This window comes from Balaenoptera borealis, assembly GCF_965194805.1.
Source record: "Balaenoptera borealis genome assembly, chromosome: 2".
Classification (NCBI taxonomy): domain Eukaryota; kingdom Metazoa; phylum Chordata; class Mammalia; order Artiodactyla; family Balaenopteridae; genus Balaenoptera; species Balaenoptera borealis.
In genome coordinates this window covers 132091962-132119228 of record NC_138867.1, presented here as the reverse complement: position 1 = coordinate 132119228, position 27267 = coordinate 132091962, and the positions used below count along the sequence as shown (strand labels likewise).

Below are 27267 nucleotides of genomic sequence, written 5' to 3'. Positions count from 1 at the left end.
ATACAAATGGAATCATATAACATGTGGCCTTTGTGTCTGGGTTCTTTCACTTAAGCATAATATTTTCAAGGTTCATTCATGTTGTAGCATGCATCAGTACCTCATTCTTTTTCATGGCTGAATAATATTCCACTGTACAAATACAACACATTTTATCTATTCATTCATCAACTGATGGACATTTGGGTTGTTTCTACCTTTTGGCTATTATGAATAATGCTGCTGTGAACATTCATGTACAAGTTTTGGGGTAGACATATGTTTTCAATTGTCTTGGGTATATATCAAGGAGTAGAATTGCTGGGCCATAAAGTAACTCCATGTTTAACTCTTTAAGGAACTGCCAACTGTTTCCAAAGTGACAGCACCATTTTACATTCCCACCAACTATGTATGAGGGTTCCAATTTCTCCACATGCTCACCAACTCTTATTATTGTCCATCTTTTTGATTATAGCCATTCTAGTGGGTGTGAAGTGGTATCTCATTACAGTTTGGTTTGCATATTCCTAATGATGAATGATGTTGAGCTTATTTTCATGTGCTTATAGGCTATTTGTATATCTTCCTTGGAGAAATGACTAGTAAATATGTATTTCATTTTCATATTGTTCCTTGCTAGTGTACAGAAATATAATAGATTTTTTATATTGAGCCTGTGTCTTGCAACCTTGCTGAACTAATTTATTAGTTCTAGTAATATTTTTTTGGTGTGGATTCCTTAGGATTTTCTATACACAAGACAGTGTCATCTGCAAATAGAGACAGTTTTACTTCTTTCTTTTGAAACTAGATGCCGTTTATTTCTTCTTCTTGTCTAACTGTTTAGAAACTCCAGTACAATGTTGAATAGAAGTGGCAAGAGCAGACATCCTTGTTTTGCTCCTGACCTTAGAAGGGAAAGCTTTCAATCTTTCACCATTAAATATAATGTTAATGTGCGTTTTTCATCAATGCTCTTTATCAGGTTGAGGGAACTCCCTTCTATTCTCAGTTTGTTGAATGTTTTTATCATGAAGAAGTGTTGGATCTTGTCAAATGCTTTTTCTGCATCTACTGATATAATCATATGGGTTTTGTTCTTTATCCTATTAATATAATGCATTACATTGATTTTCATATACTGAACCAACCTTGCATTCCTGGGATAAATCCTATTTGGTCATGGCGTATAATCCTCCTTATATGTTGCCAAATTTGGTTTGCTAGTATTTTGCTGAGGATTTTTGCATCTATATTCATAAGGGATACTGGTCTGTAGTTTTCTCTTCTTCTTAGGTTTTTGTCTGGTTTTACATATTCTAACTCTGTTGCTAAAAATCTAGGTTCTTAACATTAACAGTTGCTTTTTTCCTATAATATATAACAGTTTCAGAAAAGCAATACTAATATTATTTCTAACAATATGATTACAGAAAATTTAAGATTCCTTTTGTTCTTCATTTCTTTTCATCTTTGGGGTATATTTCAACAGAGATATTAGGGATTTTCCCAGGGCCCAGAAAAGGGGAGCTGAGGACCAGGCAGGCCAAGAGGGAAAAACAAAACTGCCCACCTTGGGACTTCCCTGGTGGCGCAGTGGTTAAGAATCTGCCTGCCAATGCAAGGGACACAGCTTCGAGCCCTGGTCTGAGAAGATCCCACATGCGCAGAGCGACTAAGCCCGTGCGCCACAACTACTGAGCCTGTGTGCCACAACTACTGAAGCCCGTGCACCTAGAGCCTGTGCTCCACAACAAGAGAAGCCACCACAATGAGAAGCCTGCGCAATGCAACTAAGAGTAGCCCCTGCTCGCTGCAACTAGAGAAAGCCCGCACGCAGCAACGAACACCCAATACAGCCAAAAATAATATATAAAATTAAATCTTTAAAAATATATATATGTGATAAAATCATTAGAGGAATGTTAATTGCAGAATCTCGATGGTGGGAATCTCGATGAGTGTTCTACGTGCAATTCATTCAAATTTTCTTTATGTTTGACAATTTTCAGAAAGAAATGCTGGGAGGAAAAAACAGCTCAGGGTCCACGGTCTCCTTAGCTTTAAATTCTACGTCTGCTAGAGGCACCAAGGGAAGCTGCAGGGTAGGACAGGGCAGGAATGAACCCATGGTGTCTGGCTGTGAGCCCAGTTACAGCTGCATGGACAGGGTGCCCCTAATTCTGGCAGTCCAGTTTTGATGGACAGGTCAGTCTCTCTCTTTCCCCTTCTTTCATGTCCCCTCTTGCTCCTGCATCTGGCTGGACTGCTTTTATCCAGGCCCCACCTCCGGGCCCTCCTCTGCCTCTTCCCCCACCTCTCTAACCCCTTTGATCATTTCAGTCAGTCTTCTGGGGGAGCCTCTTCCAACTTCATTATGTCGACCTTCACAAATGAACGAAAGCACCTCTCCTTAAAAATCCCTTTCCCTTAATTTGGCTGCATCCTCTGTGGCCAAGAAAGACAGGTGCTATCTAGTTTTTCTACAAGAGTTCCTGCCTTCCATCCAATTTCACAGGAGGCTCACTCGTTGCGGCAGGGTTGGAGGGGGGGGCTAGCTGTAATAAATTGCCTGGAGTCCATGGGGTGAAATACAACAGCACTATTACGGCGCAGAGAGCCCTGGCTCTCTTGAACCCCAGAGCTGGGGCCCACAGCCTGCCGGTAGGTACACAAACACCATCATGTACTAAGGGAAGCAGACGATGCCACAACAGACTAAATTCACTTCCAGTTTAACCCAATCCTGGATTTAAAAATTATTCAGAACTTAAATAAAAGGCTCAGCCTTGATCATGTGCTTCTGGGGAGGCGAGGAGGGTCTACTCTTCTTCTCCCTCCTCTAACCATCCACTCATTTATTTACTAAATAAACACAAAATGGCACTTCGACTTTTGCCACAGGCACTAGTCATTAGTTTGGTCCCAGCTTAGTCTACTGGTTTAGATAAAAAATTGTGTGCCATGCTGAAATGAATCTCTCCGTTATCCAGCAGGAAGCTTGGTTCCACAGACTCTCCCACAGGCCACCTCCCTGTTGGGAGCCCGTGTGAAAAGCCCCATTTCTCCTCCTCTTATTAGGCCTCAGATCACAACAGACAGAGGAGGCCTGGGGGTGGCAGGGAGGAAGAGAGAAGGCCACCACCCACCCCAGTGACACCCCCATCTTAGCTGTCACCTTTAAGACCTGTCTGTGTGTTGTGTCTTAAGATCTCAACACTGGACAGTGGAGTATGCTCAGTCCTTGTATGTGTGACAAACACGAAGCATCCCTTTGCCCGATGCCTTCAGAGTGTAGTCTCCGGAACGGGGCAACTGGGGCACTGCTCCCAATGCAGAGAGGCTGGGTTTGGCTATGACCAGACAATCAACCTCCTCCTTCCCCAGGTCAACGTGCCTGACGGTTTATAGAGCACTCTCCCTTTTCTCTAAGCTGCACCAGCCCCTGGGAGGGAGACAAACCTGGGGGTGCTAACCCCGTTCTCCACATGAGGAAATGGAGCCCCTAGTGGAAAGTGACTTGGATCCAAGCCTCAAATCTAGAGAGTATTTACTTAAAATAATGCTTACAATATTTTTCTTGATGACAAAAGTGGTAATTGCTCACTATGAAAGGCTGGAAAACACAGCAGGGCTAAAAGACAACCGCTAATGACTTCAACATCCTGACACCGGGGGCTGACCTCCATGAAACATTTAGGGTATGCCTTCCTCCAAGCTCTTCTCTGAACAAATATTTGTTTCTACAGCACGGCACATGGCACACTGACTTGATGGCCTCCCAGTGTCCATGGGTCCCCAGATACAGAGTGGGCTCCTGAGACACTTAGAAGGGGCCCTGCGGGGGCAGGAACGGGCAGAGCGATGCCCTCACAGAAGGTCAAAGCAGGGACACCATGACATTTCCATCACATGACATCAATCTTGGTGCCCCCTTGGCTCAGTATTTCTGGCCCCAGGAGACACCGTAAAGGAAGAGGCAACTGTGGTACTTCAAATCTTACGACTATGAGCTGAGTGCAAAACATCCCACCCCTTGCCCAAGCACTTCCCTTGTTATCTGGTTCTCAGTCTGATGAGGTCCCGACCTCAACAGGACAAAGTTGAGTTAGATGTTCACGGTGTGAGGACCAAGAGGCACGGTCAGGGGTGCTCCTTGACACACTTTGAAATGGTGAAAAGAGTAGAAACAAAGTGAATGTTCATCAATGGGGAAAGATTAAATAAATGATGAAAAATTCGAACTAGAGAGTACTGATAGCAGTTAAAAAATAAGCTGTAAGATGACAAAGATTGTAACAGAATATATCTGTTAAGGATTTCTATTCTGTTGGGCATAATAAGCACTTTCTAAGCACTTTATATGCATTAAGTCATTTAATTGTCACAATGCTCTTATGAGGTAGGGACTATCATTACTCCCATTACAATGAGGAGCAAACAAGGCAGAGAGGTCAAATAAACAGCTGGAGCCTGGATTGAAACCCATCTGTCCTGTATACATAAATATTTTTATAGGGGTAATGTACTATTAATTATACAAGCAAAAAGAAGAATGAATAGATAAAAAAACAAAAACTGAGGGAACTAGGTAGGAGTCTGAAATCCTGGATTCTGGTTTCTGCTCTACCACGCAACATTCCAAGTCCCATCTTCTTGCCGGATCCTGGGTTCCCCTTATGTCGATAAGGGAGCTGGACAAAGGGCAAGTCTGGCGTGCCTGCTCTGTATTCCTTCTGCTTCTTTTGGTAAGAGCATCCTGATTCTCCTTGGGGAATCTCCCAGCCCTCAATTTCACAGGGTTTGGCGGAGGTCCTTGCCTTGCCTTGAGGGTGGGCAAGAGAGCCTGGCTCAGCCAGGGCATCCCAGCTCCACAGCCCCCGTGGTTGGTTCAGGGATGGGCACCTGTAAATCAGAGTAAATCTTGGCTGAGACAGCTGGGAGAGAGGGAAGCTCTTTTCTGCTGAAAATGAACGTGGGAGGATAGAAGTCTGATCTGCCTGGGGCCACCATACAGACTGTTCCCTATCTTAAAATGAAGTTAGCAGAACAGAAAACAGAGCCAAGAGCTGGAGAGAGAGGTTCCTGCTGGCATCATTTAGGGACCTGGATCCAGCTCTGGCAGAAGCCATCGTCTACTCCTGGCCTTTTCAGTTACGTGAGTCAATACATTGTCTTTTCTTCAGTCAGTTTGAGTTAGGTTTCTGTCACTTGTAACTATTAAGGATCTTGCTGATATAACTGGATAATCCCTAAGCCCCATCAGTCACATGAATCTGTTTTGGAACTAAGGATGGCTTTTGAAGGACAGAGGCAGAAACTTCCCCAGATGCTCCCTCTGACCTGAAGGGGGCAGCCTCTCTCATGCTGCAGGAAGAGAACTTTGATCATTCACCGACTAGGAGAAAGTGGCCTGGGCTGAGGCCTGAGGTGGGGGGTGGGAGGCAGTAGGAGGACTCACTGGGGATTGAGCAGCCCCCAGCTGAATATTCCCTAAAGGATTCTGAGCCCTCGGGCATAAAGATGAATCTAATATACTGGCCCTTAACGTGCACCCTGAGGGCTTAATGCTGGAGCACTAGAATAAAAAAGAAAAGAAGTCAAAATCAAAGGGAAGCATTTCAAAAATTTCCTCTCCAAGTCAACCTTGAAAAAGAACAATCTAGTCATTTTGAAGGGAACATAAAAAAAAAAAAAATTTAATTCCCTAACATGGGACACTATCCACAGACCAAATTGAAATGCAAGTCCAGGGACTTCCCTTGTGGTCTAGTGGATAAGACTTCCCGCTCCAATGCAGGGGGCCCGGGTTCGATCCCTGGTCAGGGGAGCTAGATCCCGCATGCATGCTGCAACTAAGAGTTTGCATGCTGCAACTAAGGGTCTGCATGCTGCAACTAAATAGCCCGCATGCCGCAACTAAATAGCCCACATGCCGCAACTAAGAGTCTGCATGCCGCAACTAAGGAGCCCGCATGCTGCAACTAAGAAGCCCACATGCTGCAACTAAGACCCAGCGCAGCCAAAATAAATAAATAAATAAATATTAAAAAAAAAAAAAGAAGTGCAAGTCCATGAACACACCCAATATTGCACGTGCCTAAGGGAGCAAGAGTGCTCTGGGCCTGGTTTCAAATCCCGACTGTGCTGCTCTGCAGCTGTGAGACCTGGGGCAGCTTTCCATCCCTTGCTGAGACTCAGTTTCCTCATCTGTGAAGTGGGGATGGTAACACCACAAGGATGACAGGAGAACTAGGTGAGAATGGACACTTAAAACAGCCACAAGGAGGGAGAAGTAGCTAGCTCCGGCCTTGCAGACAGGTAAATGTGGAGGAGAACTCACAGCAAAGAGAATGTTCCTGATTTCAGTTCTCTTGGAATCAGGGATGGCCATGCCAGGAAAGGGCAAGGGGCTTCAGTAAGGGTACTTCCCAAGGTGGAAACCGTGGTAAGGGAAGGGGCATAAGCTGAAGAGACCCTCAGATCTGGATTCAAATCTCACCTTTGTCACTTAGAAGTGTGTCACTTGGGGAAGGTCACAGCCTCCCTAAGCCTCAGGTTCCACGTGGGTAAAACGGGGATAAAACTCTTTCTTATTAAGGCTGTCCCAAGGAATAAATGACATACCATATGTGAATGTACCTGGTATAGCATCTGGCTCAGAAATGTGAGTTTCCACCTCCCCGAGGCCACGGTGTAGGTCATTTTCCAGCAAATGGTTTAAGTTCAAAATTCTGAAATTCTCCCCTCTGTATTTTGTATAAAGGACAGTTCCTTATAATACAACATTCTCAGAAAGACTATGTCTTCTGGGCTCTGGAGCCCCCAAGAAGCTTAGTGGAAGTTATAAATAGCTCCAGGCTCTGGAACAAAAGGAAGAAACTGGATCTTAGTGGGCAGAGTGTGAAAAGCTCTTGCCCTTCACCCTCATCATCCCTCCAGATGCAGGTTTGGGCCCTCTCCTGACATACCCGACAGCAAGCCTTTTCTCTACAGCTGAGGCTCGGCTCCGCAGCCCTTCTCTCCCGCTCTGTGGGGGATGAGACAGGCGTGGGTTTCTCTTTAACACAGTCTGGCTGGAACCAGAGGAGCCGGAAAATTAGTGTGACAACAGGTGCTGAGGCTGACACCTTTTTGAAGGTCCTTTTCCATTTAGGGGAGGCTTTGCTGCACCCACCTGCTCTTCCCTCCTCTCAACAGGCAGTTAAGAGAATAACAAAGCTAATTAGTATTAATTATGCACCTCTGCACCACCAGTTCATCACCAGTTTTGTGCCCCCTAACCTGTACCAGAGACTTCAGGTACAAGCAGTATTTAAAGGATCTTGGTTTGTGCAGTCTTTGCCTCTCCCTTCGAACTCACATTTTGGAAAGTCCTTTACTCAGATCATATCTAGTTTTGAGACAGGTGTAAAAAAAACAACAACAACAGCAAAAATTTTTAAAGCACACAGGAAAACCCAACAGTTTCTTCACATGGCTGTCCCACTTGATAAAACTGGTCCTTCCGCACACGTAACCTGCAAAGTGTTCCATGTGCTCAAACTTTAAACATAGGCTGACAGCAGGAAGGAGGAACTCTGGTTAATCAGTTCGGTAGGTGAGGTCAAGAGGCCCGGAATTATCAGCATGAGATAACAACCATAAGGACCACACCTCCCATTAGATGCCAGATGCCAGGCCAACAGGGTAAGGAGGAAACGGGCTTTAATATCAAAATTCTTCATGATTCACGACAGAGGAGAAAAGAAGAAACTAAAATGTAAAGAAACATGTTCAAGGATGTTTTTGCCATTGTTTCCAGAATGGAAACAACCTGTATGCCTGTCAACAGAGCAATGGTTGAATTTATGAGATTCCTGTGTAATATTATACAGCTATTAGAAATGTCTTAGAAAAGTGACCATAATATAAGCGAAAAAAGCTACCTGTAGGATAAAATACATAGAGTATGACCACATTTTTGTGGGGGGAAAAAAACCCCAGACCAAAAAGCCCCAAACCTTTTGCTATGTCTCCATATGTTGCATAAGCAAAGGAAAAGTCTACAGAATGCTAAACTGATACCATTCACTACCTGGGCAGATTTAGGGTTGCAGGTGGCTGGCCAGGTGGGGGCACTATTGATTTTGTCCCCCAAAAAGGTGTGGAGAAGGAGGCTTACAATCAGGAGGGAGTTATGCTCTAGTCTATGTCACACTGCTCCCAAGGGGAGCTGCTTCGCTTTTCTTATCATCATGCTGCCCGTGATACCATCTTAATGAAGGGAGAGAATTGATAATTGTCTTTATCTTCCAGTCATTATTCTCTTTTTCCTTAAGTCCTTTCGAGGGCAATACCACTTAGAAATCAAACGCATCTCTGTAACCAGTTTTACTGAGGGCGATTTATCTGCTCCCGGACAAGCGTATGTTACCTTCAGCAGCGGGAGTGAAAGGCAACTCAAGCAGTGTCCGGGCTGTGTCCATTTATCTAGCCAACCTTGCTCGCTACGCCTGGCCCAAGAACCTTCACGCACAAAGGATTCGAATGTAAAAATGTCTGCTTCCTTCCCTGTGAGGAATGGGTCTCGGTCTTGGCGTGATGCAGCAGAAGGAGCACAGGCTGGGGTCCAGGTGTGAGTCTCCTTTGCCTTCTACAGGCTGTGTGAACTGGTGCAAAGAACTCAGCTTCCCTGAGGTTTAGTGTGTGCATCTGTAAAATGGAGCTAGTCATCCCCATTAGACACAAACGGTTTCAGAGAGGCCAGAATCACAAAAGAGTTGTGACAGAGTTTTTGTAAATGAGAAGAAGATGCTGAAACATAAAGGAAAGAAAAACGTCGTCACGCCAAACCTCAAAGTGGGAACAAGTGAGCTGAGGTGGTGGAGTGCTCAGCACGGTGCCTGGCACACAAGCACCAGCTAAACGGCAGGCGTTTCGTACTCACGGAGCACACAGCGCCCATTTCAAGAAGGCTTAGAGAACGCGTCTGTTTGCAGAAATGATAAAAGAAAACAAACCACACGACAGCGCACGTGGATGTCGAGTGGTTTTCACCCAGCAAAAATCATATGGGATACGTGCCCGTTTGATTTTCCGTTGACAGGCAGCCATTTCTGTGTATAAGCCATTTATCTCCGTAATGTCAACAAAAGGGATGAATTCACTGAAATCTGTTTTAAAAATTACAAGAAAAGGAGTCAATTTGAGAAATTTTATTGGCTGCCATTTCATTTTAAGGCTTATGAGCAGCTTTAAATCCCAATATTAGGTCTGATGGATCAATAACTGTTGTCTTAGAAGAAAACACTATTGCTCAGAAGAGAGAAATTTAATTTCAGAGGAGAGCCGATTGAAGTTCCCTGTAGAATCAGTGATGCTACAGAGAAACCTGGACTTTCTCCTTTCCCAGCTCACAACTCATTCAGGCTACAGCCTCCTTCTGCCCCCCGCCCCTCCCTACACAACTGCCTTGCTAACAACCTGCCGAACTTAGGGGGTCTGGATCGCTCTCATCCTGAGGATCTCTGGGCGCTAGTCTTACACTCAAGCACTCCACTACAGAAGTGTCAAGTGAGCTTACTCCACCATACAAATCATGACAAAAAGGGTAAGAACTGCTAATACATACTAAATACATCTTCCAAGCCTGTCACTGTTGTACAGAGGGTCTGACATACCTCCTGGCACTGTGTGTGTGGGGGGGGGGGTGGGAGACGGGTGGGCCCAGACTCCAGCCATTCACTCCCATTGTAGATGGCAGAAGGTGTGCACCGCCCTCACTTTGACCTGAATGTGGCACACAAACTATCATCCTGCACACCACACCACAGACCACAGCTGATCCTGGGTCATTTCTAGATTTACTATCCGTTATGCCTCAGACATTTCTTGCTATTCAAGGAAGGTGAGTTAATTAAAACCACAATATAATATATAATATAATCAAAAAAGGATCCCACCACCATTTCCATTTTTCACAACACAAATGGCATCATTTATTCAACTGCCTACTTGACATCATCATTTGGATGTTTTTAGAACATCTTAACCTTGACTGAAATACAAATCTTGATTTCCCCCAAGCCTGCTCTTCCCAAAGTCTTTGTTTCTGTAATGGCAACTCCATCTCCCCAGTCGCTCTGGCCAAAAACCTTGGCGTTATCCTTGACTCCTTTCTTTTTCTCATATCTATACTGTCTGTAAGTAAATTCTGTAGTCTCCATCTTCAAAGTATATCTAGAATGCGGCCACTGGTAATCTCTACTCCCACTGTGGTCTGAGTCTGTAATATACCCCTAACTATATTCTCCCTGTCTCTACCCTTGGCCACCTCAGTCTATTCTAACATAGCAACCAAAGGGATCCTTCGAAAATGAAAATCGGATCATGGCGCTCTCTGCTCAAAACCCTCCAGGGATTCCCATCTTACTCACTTTGGTAAAAGCCAAAGCCCCACCATGACCCTGACACTCCTCCAGCCTTGTTTCTCATCACTCTCCTCCTGGCTCACTGGGTGCCACAGCCAAGCATGATGGTCTCAGGGCCTTTGTACTTGTTTCCTCTGCCTGCAGGGCTCTTCCCCCAGTTAACTGCCTTGCTAGGCCCCTCACTTCTTCATTTCTCTCTTCACATGTCATCTTCTCAGCAAAGCGTTCCCTGACCACTGAAATAAAATACACCTTATTCCCATCACTTTTTTTTTTTTTTTTTGGCTGTGCCCCACGGCATGTGGGATCTTAGTTCCCCAACCAGGGATCGAACCTGCGCCTCCCTACAGTGGAAGTACGGAGTCTTAATCACTGGACCGCCAGGGAAGCCTCTCTCATCACTTTTTCTACCTCTTACTTTGCTTCTTTCTTTCCCTACATCACTGGAAAATAAATATATTCATTTGTTTGTTTATGACCTCCCCAGCCCAGTAGAATGTAAGCTCTAGGAGGGAAGGAAATTTTGCCCATTTTGTTCATTGCTGTTTTCCCAGGGACTAGCCTACACTAGTAGGCTAGTAAGTAATAAGCACCCATGGTAGGCACACAATAAGTATTTGCTCAATTAATGAGTGAATGACTTGCAGAGAAAGTTTCAACTGACTAATAGGCTTGAGATCGCTTCAAGGCAGGGACTGACATTTGATCATTTTAGTATAAATGAGTAGGAGGAGGCTGCATTTAGGTGGGCAACAGATCGGGGATGGAGGAATGAGAAAGGAGCCCCTAACACACATACACGGTTGCCTTAAATTCCTGATTTAATTAGCTCTGAATACATTCATGAGGTTTCCATGCAGCAGGAGCCCAAGAACACAGACAGCAGCTCTGCCTACAGCTTCCTTTGGTCCCCTGGGGTCCCATGAATGCACAACTGGTGATGCCTTCTGGGCCAGAAAAACTCAATTCTTTTACATCCCAGGCCTTTCCTGCTTGGGCTTTCATCACCATTCCAGAAGATTCCCTGTCTGTTTCTGCATATATTTATAAACATCAGGCTTTCCTGGTTCTCAACCCCCAGCAACACCAAGGCCACATTATCATGGAAGGAAGGTGGTGGTCCCTCAATAGGTCCTCAGCCTCTAGCTCTTCTGGGTCCAGCGAGTGATTTCCCTACAGTGCTCTCCCTCGTCCTGATTCCCTACCCTTCTATCCGGATGTTGTGGATACTGCAATGCTTAGCAAACCACGATAACAAATCCATTTCCAATTGGATTCTATTATTTTTAATAGGTTTTTGGTGGAGTCTTTAGGGTTTTCTGTATATAAAATCATGTCATTTGCAAATAGTGACCGTTTTACTTCTTCCTTTCCATTTTGGATGCCTTTTATTTCTTTGTCTTGCCTAATTGCTCTATCTAGGATTTCAATACTATGTTGAATAAGAGTGGTGAGAAGGGGTATCCTTGTCTTGTTCCCGATTTTAGAGATAGCTTTTAACTTTTTATTACTGAGTATGATATTAGTTGTGTGTTTGTCACATATGGCCTTTATTATGTTGAGATACATCCCTTCTACACCCACTTCATTGAGAGCTTTTATCATAAATGGGTGTTGAATGTTATCAAATGCTTTTTCTGTATCTACTGAGATGAACATATGGTTATCCTTCATTTTATTAACGTGGTGTGTATCACGTTGATTGATTTGTGGATGTTGAACCATCCTCGAATCCCTGGAATAAATTCCACTTGATCACGGTTGTATGATCTTTTTGACGTATTGCTGAATTTGGTTTGCTAATATTTTGTTGAGGATTTTTGCATCTCTGTTCATCAGCGATATTGGCCTGTAATCTTCTTTTTTGTGTTGTCTTTGTCTGGTTTTGGTATCAGGGTAATGCTGGCTTCTTCACAATGAGTTGGAATGTACTCCATCCTCTTTAACTTTTTGGAAGAGTTGTGTAGAATTTGTATTATTTCCTAAATTTTTTGTAGAACTCACCGAGGAATCTATTTGGGCCCGGAGTTTTCTTTGTGGGAAAGTTCTTAATATAATTTCAATTTCTTTACTAGATATAGGGCCATTTAAATGAATCATTTCTTCTTGAGTAAGTTTTGGTAGTTTGTATCTTTTAAGGAATTTGTCATTTCATCTAAGTTGTTGAATTTATAGGAACAAAGTTGTTCAGAATATTACTTTACTATTCTCAACAGTAATAGAATCTGTGGTTATGTCACCTCTCTCGTTCTTTTTTTAAATTATTATTTATTTATTTATTTATTTTTGGCTGTGTTGGGTCTTTATTTCTGTGCGAGGGCTTTCTCCAGTTGCGGCAAGCAGGGGCCACTCTTCATCGCGGTGTGCGGGCCTCTCACTATCGTGGCCTCTCTTGTTGTGGAGCACAGGCTCCAGACACGCAGGCTCAGTAGCTGTGGCTCACGGGCCTAGTTGCTTCGCGGCATGTGGGATCTTCCCAGACCAGGGCTCGAACCCATGTCCCCTGCATCGGCAGGCAGATTCTCAACCACTGTGCCACCAGGGAAGCCCTCTCATTCTTGATATTGATAATTTGTGTCTTCTCTCTTTTTTTTCTTTATCAGGCTGCTAAGACATCAATTTAATTGACCACCTCAGAGAACCAGCTTTTGGGTTCACTGATTTTTCTCTATTGGTTTTCTATTCTCTATTTCATGATCTCTGCTTTGATCTTTTAAAAAACTTCCTTTCTTCCATTTATTTTAGATTAACTTACTCTTTCTAGTTTTTAAAGTAGATGCTGATGTCATTAATTTGAGACCATTCTTCTTTTCCAATATAGGCATTTAATGCTACAAAATTTCCCCTTACATGCTGCTTTAGTGACATCCCACAAATTCTGATATATTCTGTTTCCATTATCATTCTGTTCAAAATACTTTCTAATTTTCCTTTTGATTTCTTCTTTGACCCATCTGTTATTCCTAAGTGAGTTACATAGTTCCCAAACATCTGGAAATTTTAAGACACTATTCTATTATTGGTTTCTAAATTTAATTCCACTGTAGTCAGAGAACATAATTTGTATCACCTGATTCCTGTTAAATTTATGGAGACTTGTTTTCTGGCCCAGAATATAGTTTATCTTGGTAAATGTTATGTATGCACTCGAAAAGATTGTATATTCTGCTGTTATTGAGTGGAGTGTTCCACAAATGTCAACTGGGTCACACTGGTTGACAGTGCTGTTCAACTCTACTATATTCTTGCTGGTTTTCTACTTGTTGTATCAATTATTGAGAGAGAAGGGTTGAAATTTCATAATTGTGGCTATGTCTATTTCTCCTTGCAGTTCTATGAGTTTTTGCTTCATGTATTTTAAAACTCTCTTATTAGTTGCTTAACCATTTAAGATTGCTATGTCCTCTTGACGAATGATCCCTTTATTATGAAATGACCTTCTTTATCCCTGGTAATTGTCTTTGTCCTGAAATCTATTTGACTGATATTAATATATAGTCACTCCAGTTTTCTTTTGACTAATGTTAGCACAGAAGATCTTTTCTATCCTTTCACTTCTAATTTATTTGTATCTTTATCTTTAAAGTGTGTTTCTTGCAGGCAGTATGTAGTTGGATCTTGCTTTCTTATCTAATCTGACAAGCTGCTTTTCCACTAAAGTAATTACTATGATTATTTAATGTGATTATTGATATGGTTAGGTTAAAGTCCATCATCTTGGTACTTGCTTTCAATTTTTCCTTTCTGATCTTTGTTCTTTTTTCCCTCCTTTTCTGCCTTCTTTTGGATTAATCGAATATTTTTCATCAATCCAATTTATCTCCTTTGTTGGCTTATTAGCTACAACTCTTTGTTTTGCCATTTGAGTGCTCCTTTCAGGGTTTACAGTATATACTTTTATATACTTTTAACTTTTAAAGTCTAATTTCAAATGACATTATACCACTTTGTAAGTAGGAGAACCTTACTATATTACATTTCTCCCCTCTAACCTTTATGGTGGGATACATTTTACTTTTATCTATGCTTTAAACGCAAGGATATGTTATTATTTTGGGTTACACAGTCAGATATCTTTTTTTTTTTTTAATTTATTTATTTTTTGGCTGTGTTGGGTCTTCGTTTCTGTGCGAGGGTTTTCTCCAGTTGCGGTGAGCGGGGGCCACTCTTCATCGCAGTGCATGAGCCTCTCACTGTCGCGGCCTCTCTTGTTGCGGAGCACAGGCTCCAGATGTGCAGGCTCAGTAGTTGTGTCTCACGGGCCCAGTTGCTCTGCAGCATGTGGGATCTTCCCAGACCAGGGCTCAAACCCGTGTCCCCTGCATTGGCAGGTGGACTCTCAACCACTGTGCCACCAGGGAAGCCCCAGTCAGATATCTTTTTGAAAGATTTAAACAGTAAGAAAAAATTGTATATATTTACCCACATAGTTACTATTTCCAGTGATCTTCATTCTTTGAGAATGAAGATCCCTTGCTGCTTTTGTAGCCTGTTGGGGATGTAAAGGCACTCAACAGAATCCAGGCCTATTATAATAATATGAGCTTATAAATTCTTTTGAGGAAATTGAGCACATACCATAAAGTAACCATGTTAATTTAACAAAAAGGAAAAATCAAGAAGGAGCATGGAACCAGGAATCCGGTAGACTCGGGCCTTTTCTTGTGACAAAGATGCCGTTCAGGTTCATTCATTACTGGAAGCTATATTCATCGACTGGAGAAAGCAGGTCAGGATTGTAGGCTGCTTTCACCCCCACCATGGATAATCTTTGCACGGAAGAAGCTGATCATCCAACGGAGGGGTGTGCCCAGGAACTTTTAGACCCGGGCAACTTCCAGCAGTTGGGACTCCGCTGCTGCCAGCTCTGTGCCCTGGAGGGGGCCTCCATGTGTGGCTGCCACACAGCCCAGCAGGGCCCCCGGGGAGAAGAAAAGTGGGCCAGCCCACCAGCCATCCTTGTTCCTGCTCCCTTGGCAGGAGGGGCCGAGGGCAGGCCTGCTCACAGCCAGCTGGCCACCTCCCACATGCAAACCCAGCAGGTGGGGCTGGACCACCTAGTCTCCACTCTCCGTGGCTGCACGCTCCCTGGTGCAGCTTCTGGAGGAAGCAAATGCAGCTGGCGCAAGCAAACAGCTCCTTGGTCCTGTCCTTGACAGGCTGTTGCCAAAATTCAGTTTGAAGGAGTAGAAGGCAAACATAAACCTCAGCTCCTGCCAGAGAAGTTGTTTAAGCTAAAAGCAACAGGAGGGACTGAGTGGCTTGACTGCTCTAACTTCTTCACACATTTCTGCTGTCAAACTGCAGGAAAGATTCTCCCACCCCACTTCCCCTGGAAGAAAAGAAAAGCTCTTCAAGACATCTGTCAGCTCATTTATGAAAAGTCGGCTTCCCAATGGGATAATCCATGTGAGACAGTTTCTTGCAATTGAGTAAGCAATTTGAGTTTTTATCTTATCAAGATAAGTGCTGCTATTTGCCAATGTGGACTAATAAAGATTAAAGAGAGTTAATTCTTAACTTTCAGGTATTATAACATAATAGGATATTCTGGATAAGATTCCATTTCTCCTTGGTTTGGATCTTTCATATTTTTATTTCCTCTTTTTCACACCATTGTCCTTCTGCTTTCTTCCTTCCCTTCTTGATGTTTCCTTTCCTGTTCACCAATCATGCCTTAACCCTCCTTCCCCTCCTTTACTGTTGGTATTTCTTCTTCCTCCTGCTGCCCTTTCTCCTGCTGCTCTTCACTGCTCTCCTACGCCTCTTCAGCTCAGCTTCAATGCTCATTTGCCCTGTGAGCCTACAGGATGGAGTGTGCTTAGTTGCATGCTTTTCTTTCCAATCCATCCCAGAACACTTTGCTTTTACAGAGACCTGCCCAACCAGGAAATTCCTTTGAACTCAGTGCCTTTGGCTTTTCTCAATAGCTCTTCTTAACTTCTGCCTAGAATTCCATTTGTTGAAAGGTGCCAGTTGTATAGGTGCCAAATATTTGAGGTCTTGTTATGTAATCAGAAACTTGGATATTTTAAATCAGGGAATTTTAGCAGTGCTCTAGTGCTTAAATGAGTCTTAATGAATACATATTCAAGGCTTAAAGCAAAAAAAACAAAACTTTCATGTGAAAAAATTAACAACAAACTATGGCAAATATGAAACGGATGTTTATAGATGTTCATATTAAATTGCTTATCAGAGCAATGTAAACAATTTTCTTAGCTCTGCAAAATTCCACTGTAGCCCCTTCCTTCAAATTGTGAAGTAAAGCAGCTTAATGATTTTATAAAATCCATCTTTACCATTAAAAAAAAAAAAAAAAAAGTCAGCTTCCACAACGGGATTCTAAAAAAGGGTGGGTGTCAGGAGCGTTGGATTTAGCGACATCTTTTGCCATAACTTGGATACTGGTTGGGTGGGTGGGCTGGTAATACAGGAGAGCTTTAGGCTCAATTCACATCCACCCAGAACTGGGACTCCTCCCCTTAAACCCAAACCCTGAACCTCTCTGCCAGGTTGGTGAAGCCTATCATCACTTCTCAGAACAGTGTGTACAACGAATAAAATAAAATAGATGCGCTTGTAAAGGAAACCAGTTAGACTGAAATACTGTTATCAAAATAATAAAAGAATTTGAAATAGAGTCATAAATGTGCTTCTTCATTAACACATTAAATGACAAGATCTAGTGGAAGTTCTAAAAACTACCTTCATTCCAAAGCAGTGATGAGTATCTGTGACATTTCGAGATATCTGTAAAGCGATGGGAAAGTAAATGATTTCTTTTGGCGAAAATATCATAGGTGCTTCGTTGCCTACACTCATAACTGAAGGGAACATCAGATTTCAGTGAGAGGTTCATGAAAAGAAAAATGCAATGTTGTTCTCATCCAAGTTTACAGACCCTCCTGAATTCTATTCACAGACCTATCTGTGGGTCCTAGGACACCTTGATTATGAAGACCTTTCTTCTTCTGGGCTGTTGGGAGAGAGCACTGCACTGGGAGACAAAAGGGTTTGTTCCCCGCCCCTGGCTCTCCCTCTAACAGCTGGGAGACTCGCCCCTTTAGTTGTTAAGGCAAAGCACCGTCTTGCTTAGTCCTCTACGTGCAATGTCCTCCCGCAGAGGCTGGTGTTAGGTGGGGGTGTCCCCTGGGGTTCCAAAGCACCCTGTGCCCACTCCCTCACTGGTTCTCACCTGTGGTGTAATGACCTGTTCCTGCCATCCACCCCCTGCTCTTGCCCAAAGCAGCAATAATGACTCATTTATCATTGTGTTCCTGGTATTCAGCACAGGGCTTGGTACACAGAAGACCATGAATATACATTTACTGGATGAACAGATGAATGAATGGATGAAAGCATCTCTCTCTCACTGTAAAAATATTCCTTATTTCACACCAGCAGTTCTCAACCCTGGCTATATGCGAGAATCACGTTCTGAGATTTCAGAAGATCCTCAGACCCAGGCTATCCCTCCAGAGATTCAGACTCCAGTGGCTGGGGTAGGGCCCCAGCTTTTGTATTTTTTTAAAACCACCCCAGGTATAGCCAGAGTTGAGAACTTACAGAACCACAGAGCAGTAGCTGAGGTGAGAGAATAATGCTCCCAGATGAAACTTCTTTCCCAGACTTAGAAAGATGAAATTAGTGAAGAATTCTGAACTCTGCGAGGGGCTAAACATATAAATTGAGTTTCTGACCCTCAGAGTCGGGTCACGGTTCTGAATCCAACAACATTAGTAATAGCTGAACTACATTCTCAGACTTAGGTGAAAAAAATCCCGGGCTTGACAGTGAAGACCATGAAATGAAGTGCAACCCCCCGAGCAAGCCCTTCAAGGCCCTCGCTCCCTCCCCTCGCCGCAAGAAATCCTTGCAAACTGGGCCCAGTCCTGGGCAAGCAGCACACCTTCCGGGTGGGGATTCCTAGCTGTGTGCTTTCCTCATCTACAAAGTGGAGATGATAATAAACACGCCAACCTCAAAGTACTATTGCAGGAACTGAAAGATGTAAGCGGGCAGAAAGCATTTTGTAAGTAGCCACACATGCTATCAAGATTCTTTATTATTACATTCTACCCACTGAGGCCTTAGAGGTGGAAAGACCTTATGACTTATGGATTCTAGGTCAGACTCCCTGCATGTAAATTCTAGCGCCACCTCTTACCAGCTGTATCATCTCACGGTAACTATTTAACCTTTTTTTTTTTTGGCCTCACTTCCTTATCTGTAAAATGGTGCTAATAAAGGTACCTATCTCATAGGGCTTTTGGAAGGTTTGGCTGAATTAATGCACTTAAAGTACCCTTGGTTCTGGGGCTGGTAGATGCAAACTGTTACATTTAGAATGGATAAACAACAAGGTCCTACTGTAGAGCACAGGGAACTCTATTCAATATCCTGTGATAAACCATAATGGAAAAGAATATAAAAAAAGAATGTATGTATAAAAACTTCAGCTTTGCATCGGAATCCCCTGGAGGGCTTGTTAAAACACGGACGGCTGGGCCCCTGTGCAGAGCTTTTGATTCCGTAGACCTGGGCTGAGATCCAGCAATTGGCATGTCTAACAAGCTCTTAGGTGATGCTGCTGTTGCTGGCCTGCGAACCACACTCTGAGAACAGCTGGCTTAGAATAATGCTCGGCACACAGTAAGTACCTAATAAGTGTTAGCTGTTGTTATCTTTTCCCGGCTTCTAATTTCTTAGTCCCTGAGCAAAACAGTTTATGCTCCACTTCTACTCAGTACCACCTTCGTGAAGAAACAATTTTGAAATCTTCTGCTTGCAGTGGTTCCCAAAGTGTGGACCCCACAAACGTCACGTGGAAGCTTACTTGTAATGAAGTTCTTGGGCCCCGACCCAGATCTACTGAATCAGGGATCATGGGCGTGAGGCTCAAGGTCCTGTGTTCAAACTAACAGCCCTCCAGGTGATGCTAATGCACAGCAACTTTAAGAGGTACCCCCCTGCTAGAAAATCACCATGACCACTACAGTACTCCTATTAAAAAGGGGAGGCAGGATGGCTTAAGATCCAGAGTATAGTTTTTGGTTGAACTGGAGCTCAAGAACTGGCTCAGCTTCTTAGTGTGGCCCTACATGAGTTATAATACCCCTTTAAGCCTCAGTTTCCTCATCTGTAAAAATGGGCATCATCACAGGACCTACATCACAGGGACCTGAGACAATGCAAACGAAGTGCCTGACACACGCTACCTGTTCAAAGAATGTTAGCTGCCACTGTTATCTTTATAATCATTATGATATGTCCTCTCTCAAAGTGAGTTGAGATAGCTTATAACCAACATATAGGTGTATAGGTGCACAGGATAGCTAAAATAAAGATTAAAAAAATAAAAAATAAAAATGTCACACACAGAAGGTGGAGAAAGGGAGGGTTGAAACGGCTGCTGCAACTGTCTTGCAAATTGAGGTCTGGACTTCCCTGTGGGCCAGAGTCAAAAAAGGAAATACAGAGGTCATGGTTTCCGCTGGTTGAAAAGAGGAAGGAGACCAGCTCTTTTGGAGAGACAATATTGTCCCTCGGCCACACCAGTTCTAAATTCTAGGAGAATCTGATCACACGAACCTGTGCACGAAGGCCCTAGGTAACAGGAGGAAATCTCCTCCAGCAGTGCTTTATGTACCTTTTTCTTTAATTAATTCTCAACAAGAGCCCAGGGCAAAATCCTTAGATCCCAGAAGATGAGAGATGTTACACTCACTTTGGGTGCCGAATATCAGGGAGAGAGCGATTCAGGGAGATTTTATCACTGACGTAAATGTTAAATCCATTTTCTCGGTATGCCTGATCCACTCTCTCAGCATCGGTCATGGGGAAGGGCCTCCCTTGTTCTCCGTTTCCTAGGAGCAAAGAGCAAAGTCAGTGTTGCCAATTAAATGGAGTGGGGAAGGGAAGATGAAAAATATGGTTAAATCACCAAGACAGAACTTTACACTTGATATACAGTGTTCCTCCAGATTTTGCAGGGCTAAAGAGGGGGGGGAATGAGACTCAGCCATGGGCGTATCATGCACTTCAGACCTGTTCTCATGTAATCTCCCCAGCAAAGCTGTCAGGGTAGGCATACGGGCCCTCATTCTACAGACAGATAAACCAGGACTCAGAAAGGCTATAAAACCAGGTCTCTGGGCTCCAAAGCCCATGCTTCCCCCACTCTGCTAGGAGCCCCAATCATCCCTGACCTTTAAGTCTGATCACCTGGATGGGAGGCCAGGTCACTTGCCTAGGAGCTGATCAACCTTGGGCCAGTACTACCTCTCTGAACTACATGTAGCTTGTTCCTGTCTGGTACCCACACCACGCTGAGAAAGTCAAGTGAGAGGTTGCATACATGAAAGCTTTCTGTAAACTATAAACCCTATAAACCATGTGAGGAAATACTATGATTACTCTCCAGGCAAGGCAAGCTTTATACATAAATCAAAATCGCCACAAATGATAAACGATGTTTTGATTTTTTTTTAAGCCAGCAAACAAATTAAGATTTGCCTAGCCTAGGCCTGGATTGCCTGAAAAGTGTTGTTTTGAGCAATGGATTTGGGTGGATCCAGGACCAGTTTTCCTCTCTCTTTACAGTCCATCTGGGGAAAGAGTCCCTGATGCTCCAGGAAATTACTCTCTGGGTTCCCAGGGTGCAGATGGTACGTGGGGATGTCCCCCAACCCCTGCAATAATAGCCCAAGCATCTGCCATTGGCCAGGGTGTGGAAGAAAGGGTAATAAAAGTCAGGTGATTCAACATCACCTCACCTTCTGGAGCCCGTGGACGGAGCAACACCCTGTTTACTTTGCAAAGTAAATGTTGACAACATCAGCTTGATGACAAGGTGCAAGCAAAGAGGGGAGCCCAGGGGTGGTGTCTACTCCAATCCAGCCCAACGACAGAGAGAGGACTCCGCCACCTGTAACTTGCATTGCTCTGTGATAAGACACTGCTGGCCAGTGCCCAGCACAGATCCCGCAAGGGACACAAATGCAACAGGCAGAAAAAGAAGAGCAGAAGCGTCTGTTCAGGTCGGGAGGGAAGCTTCGGGAAGGCAGTGTAGGGGAGCGATTCAGAGTTCAGGCCCCGGAGCTGGGCAGAGTGGAGTTTGAAGCCCAGCCCTGCTGCTGGGCCCAGCTGTGTCACCTCAGGAGCACCTTCAGCCTTTCTGCGTCTTGAGTTTTGCCCTTTGTATTCCCTGGGATGAGAAGCTTCAATGTGATGATTAAGGAGGGAATGCAGGGCAAGATGCCTGGCACACAGTGAGCGCTCAACACACGCTGGTTATTATTACTCTCAATGATGTCGCCACTGCTTACTCTTTTCTGGCTAGTTAGCCCGACGTTCTAATAATTCCGGTATAACTGCCTGGAAAATTAGCTCTTTTCAAATGTTTCCTTTCTTAATCTAGGCAGCACCCGCCCCCCCCCCCTTCATTTTAAATCACTGACATATAGAAAAATGCATGTCCTGTCTTCGATTTCCCTGACCATCAGTGGTTACATCAGCTCTATTCAGAGCCTTATTGTCATCTGGTTTTGTCACAGTATAACTTTAAAAAAAAAAAATCAGTAGTGGTGGGTACCTCTAACTGAGATAAAAATGAATAAAATACAATCCCTTATATTTCTGCGGTGCTTTCCAGTATTGTAAATTATACTTTACTTGTCACCTTCACAACAACACCCTGAGGTTATCAAAGTAGGAAGCATGAGCCCCGCTGACAGAGGGGGAAACCGAGGCTCCAGGAGTATGGAATTTATCTGATGGTCACGTGGCTGGTAGGTGGTACCTGAGCTGCTCTCCTGGCTCCTAGCCCAGGCTCTCTCTCGAGATGACTCGCCACATAATTTCTGCACCACCCCACCACTTCCCAACGCTGCAGTGTAACAGCAACAGTTCCAAAGGCTAATTAGGCAAAGAAAACTTCAGCTGAAGCCCACTAGATTCATTCAACCTTGTGGCTATGGTGCTGGGTAGGGATCAACTCAGCCCTCTAGACCTGAGTTCAAGGCCCAAGGCTGCCTCTTTCTCACTGTGTGACTATAGGCAAATTACCCCACCTCTCTGAGCTCCAGGTCCCTTCTCATCAAATGCGCTACAAAGGTCGGTTAGGAGTTTCACCAACAAAAGTGTGGACCTTGGGCCTTGTTCACCATACGTGTTCAATAAGTGTTGGCTCTTATGATTACTGCTCCTCATTTTAGTGGTAAAATATCTTCGAGGAGGGAGACATTTTCTATCACCATAGAGGTAGCAGGGCAAAGTCCCGAAGGCAGTGGATCTGGTGACGTGAGTGGAGAAAGGGGTCAGCTAACAGGTGAAGCGGGGGATCCCAGGAACCAGGGGAAGGATGACGGCAAACGGATAGGGAGTCAACAGGAGGTCCAGATACCCCCGTTAAACACACACATTCGCACACACACACACACACACACGCGTGTGCAAACACTCTCCCGGGGACCGTCCGTGGATGCCCTGCTCTCGTACCTACGCGCTGAGCATCCCTCTTGATGGCTTCTTTGTCGTGCCAGTCCTTCAGCTTCTGCCCATCTCCCAAGAAAAAGGTCTTCTTTTGCTGATTGTGTGAGCCCTAAAAAAAGACAAAAACTGTGAAATAGAAGAAAAGGGGAAATAAGTTTAACAACAGAGACCCAGAAATTACACTGCCTAAAGGAGCTTTCAGTATTGACTGAATGCCTGTCATCATTGGTTCATGTATTAATTTCCTCAGTATAGCTTTGTTAGTCCTGCTCCGTGCCAGCCAGGTGTGCAGTTCAGAAAGATGACACACAGTGTCCACCCTCCTGGAACTTACAAACCCACGGCAGAGAAAACAGATGGACAGACATTCCTTTCATGGAAGAGAGAAAGAGGTAGGTGTGATGCTGTCCAACAGAAATATAACGTGAACCACCTAGGTGAGCTGCATATGTAACTTTACATTTTCTAGTATTCACATTTAAGAAATTTTTTAAAAACAGGTGAAGTGAGGGACTTCCCTGGTGGTCCAGTGGTTAAGACTCCGTGCTCCCAATGCAGGGGGCCCGGGTTTGATCCCTGGTCAGGGAACTAGATCCTGCATGAAGAAACTAAAGATCCCACGTGCCGCAACCAAGACCCAGCACAACCAAATTAAAAAAAAAAAGGTGAAGTGAGTTTCGATAATATATTTCATTTAGCTCCATATACTCCATGTAAAGTATTATCATTTCAACACACAGTGGAAAAAAGTGTTGAGGTATTCTACATTCTTTTTTTTTTTTTTGTACTAAGTCTTCAAAATCCAGTGTGTATTTCACACTTGTGTTCATCTCAGTTCAGCCTCATTCCAAGTGCTCAAGAGCCATAGGTGGCTAGTGGCTCCGTACTAGACAGGGCAGAGGCAGGGAATCTTGGGTGAGAGGTCTGGAGAAAGTGCTAGAGGACTTCACTTCTGCCTGGGAGAACTGGGGAAGGTTTCATGGACATGGGGGCCTCTGGGCTGGGCTTCAGATAAGCGAAATGAGAGGCAGGCAGAGCACATGGCCTGGGCATAGACTTCCAGGTGCAGGTGGAGCACGGCAGGGCTGGGCTGGGCCCAAGGAGCACAGAGCACAGGAAGAGAAGTGGGGTCTTGGTCATCTCTGCAGTCCCAAAGAAGGCCCAGTCCCAAAGACGGGAAACAGCTGTCAAATGTGTGTGGAAGGTCTGAACAAGCACTTAGATGGCTGAAAGAAAACAGGAATATATAGCAGCCACAGGAGAGTAGTCCCAGGGGCTGGGAGAGGAAGGCATTTATTTTGTGTTCCGGAAGGTGAGCCCATGCTGGTGGGCCCATTAGGAAGCAGTTTCCCTAATTAAAGGAGGCTGCATTCCAGTGTCTGGGGTCATCAGAAGGTGCCAGATGCTTTCCCATGCCAAGAGTCCAGTCTAAAGACTTGGCCCCAGGGCTCAGTAAGAGTCTTCCCAAAGTAACACTGCTCCACACGGCTGTTTAAGTACCTGTGTTCACCTACATGAGAACAGCTTTCCACCTCACCTTGCCCATTAAAAACCCCGCACACCTGTTCTTGCCACTGTGGCACGCAGAATCCACTAGTCCTATTTCCTATATAATTAGCTAGTCCCTGAATGCGTGGTGTGCTGGAATATTAGCACTCACAAGAAGCCACTGGAATAAAATCATCCTCACTCCTGTTTATTAAGGCTCCGGCTGATTCTCGCGTTAGCAGATTTTCCACAATGGCTCTAAAGATAATAACAATCCTTGGCATTTCCTCTCCTACAGACCTCTCTGAGTTGCAAGAAGAAAACTCTGAAAGTGGGCCTGCCAGACGTTGTGGTCAGAGAGGGAAAGAAAACTGCAAAAACAAAGGCCACGTGCCTGCAAACAGTTCTCGGGGGCTTAGAAATCACAGGAGCTGAGCTGGAAGTTCCTTCAGCAGGTTTCAACTATGGTGAGCTACATTTCTACAGGAGACCCTTCGGTGCTACCTTGGGAAGGTGAAGGCTGAGAGTAAGAGCTTGACTCCCCTCCTTCAATCAGACCCGCAATGCATCTGTCTGTTTTTTATACCAGGGTTCCATGTGGGATTTCATTTTTAAAAGGTCCTCTGCTAAAAACAAACTGACAATCAAATCTCCGAACAAGCGAACACATATACTTGGAAACTGAGCTGGGGCCACTGCCCTATTTCACAGACAGGGAAACTGAATCTTGGAATGGGTCAGGGATCTGCCCAAAGTAAATATTCTACCTCTAGATGTCAGGATTGGTCGGTCAAGGGCTGGTTAGCAATCTTTCCTCCAGCCCTCCCTCCCAATTCCTTCTCCCTCTTCTGCTACCCAAAGACTGGGAACTTCCACTGACGACATTAGGTCACTGGTGGACCTAAAGAGGTTCTGCAAACCACGGCTGCCTTAATGGGAGGAACGAATCTAAAGTGGTTCTCAAAACGTGAACCAGGAGCATCCACACTGGTTGGGAACTTGTTAGAAATGCGGATTCCAGAGCCCTGCCCAGGAAGTAGCAGCAGCAACTCTGGGGGTGGGGCCTGGCAATCTGGGTTTTAATAAGTCCTCCAAGAGATTCTGATGCACACTCCCGTTTGAGAACTACTGGTCTAGAATGAAGGAGGCCATAATCCTGCCTCCCTGTGCTGGTCAGGCTACACCTGGGCTATTGTATCCAAGCTGAGCAGATATTCATCATCAAAGGTCACAAAAACCTTAGATATGATCACTGGCAAACACAACCTGGTGGCTTCTGAGGATCTTTTTTTTTTTTTTAACTGCCAGCGTGAAAAAAATGGAGGGATTTCTTATTGTTTTATCAAGATTCATTGGCTTCTTCTGAAAACTCAAAAGACACGTCAATGCTCTGACCGAGCTGGGCCAGAACATGGCTCTCCACTTTGCCACAGTCCCCCGCCATTCTTTAGTGCATTTCACCTGGCTCTCATCTCTCACTTGTCTTACTTTCCTGGCCCCAGTGAGTTTGCAACAGGCTGCCACATACAGGTATGTATGAGGAAGATTAGAAACTGTGTTGTTGTATGAGGACTAGGAGATGGGAAGCCGTGGGGGACACAGGAGGATCTGTCTTGTTCTCTGAGGCCCTGAGGCTAGCGTGAGTGCCAAGGGCAGAAGTTACTGAATGACTGACGGATTAGTTTAAGATAGAGAAGAAATTCTAAAAGTTGGACTGGTATTAGGATGAAACAGGGGCACTTGGAGGAAGATAGAGGAGGCCAGGAATAGGATGCTCTCCTGTTCATCAGGATGTGAAGGAGGGGACTCAAGTGCGGGGTTAGGGCTAGCGCTTCTCGAACTTTCCTGTGCAGTACGATCACGTGGGGATCTTGTTAAACATGGATTCTGATATAGGAGGTCTGGGGCTGGGCCTGAGACTCTGCATTTCTAAAAAGCTCCCAGGGGGGCTTCCCTGGTGGCGCAGTGGTTAAGAATCTGCCTGCCAATGTAAGGGACATAGGTTTGAGCCCTGGCCCGGGAAGATTCCACATGCCGCGGAGCAACTAAGCCCGTGCGCCACAACTACTGAGCCTGAGCTCTAGAGCCTGCAAGCCACAACTACTGAAGCCTGCGTGCCTAAAGCCCACGCTCCGCAACAAGAGAAGCTACCACAATGAGAAGCCCGCAAACTGCAACGAAGAGTAGCTCCTGCTCACCGCAACTAGAGAAAACCCGCGCGCAGCAACGAAGACCCAACACAGCCAAAAATAAAAATAAATAAATAAATTTATAAAAAAATAAATAAATAAAAAGCTCCCAGGGGATGGCTGATGCTGCTGATCCCCGAAAAACACTTTGAGCAGCAAGGGTGAGGCAAACTTTACAAGGACATTTCAAGAGTCTAAGAGTCCAGAAAGGACACTGTTTCCGCCATATGTTTGTGAAAGTCTTCTCACACTGCTGGGAACAGGGCACGGGGTTGAATCTCACAGTTGTGACCGCATAGAGGTAAACTCCCTTGAATGAACAGTGAATTGCTGAACCAACAGGGTAGAGAATTAAGATTCCAAAATTCTGGGAGTTTCACACTTAACAGCTTCTACCACCTCATTGTCTTTGCTTTAATGATGCATGTCTCTCTGGAATGATCTGCAGAGGTGGCCTGTTTTAGGTGGTCTCATTAGTTCTTATTTCCTCCCTAAACTAAGAGGACTTTGGAGCTTGCTGCCATAGGGACTTCTGCATGTCTAAACACGTTACTAGGGGGGTCCTCAAATAACCAAGCTATGCAGCTGCTCAGAAACAATAAGTCCACCTGTCTTCCATCTTACAGGTGGGGAAACTGACGTCCAAAGAGGCCAAGCTACCCAACCAAGGCCACATAAGCAGGCCAGAGAATAAGAGCTAT

General features: G+C 44.5%; 1 protein-coding gene across 3 annotated transcripts in view; it reads right to left on the bottom strand.

Moving 5' to 3' along the window:
• The window catches only part of GALNT10 (polypeptide N-acetylgalactosaminyltransferase 10), a 223682-nt gene that overhangs the window by 89843 nt on the left and 106572 nt on the right, over window positions 1-27267 (bottom strand). For all 3 annotated transcript variants that reach the window (XM_082379088.1, XM_082379089.1, XM_082379087.1), the window contains exons 2-3: window positions 22896-22998; window positions 20125-20263 (exon numbers count right to left, since the gene is read on the bottom strand). In XM_082379088.1, coding sequence (XP_082235214.1) covers window positions 20125-20263; window positions 22896-22998 — 242 coding nt within the window. The remainder of the gene's footprint in view (window positions 1-20124; window positions 20264-22895; window positions 22999-27267) is intronic.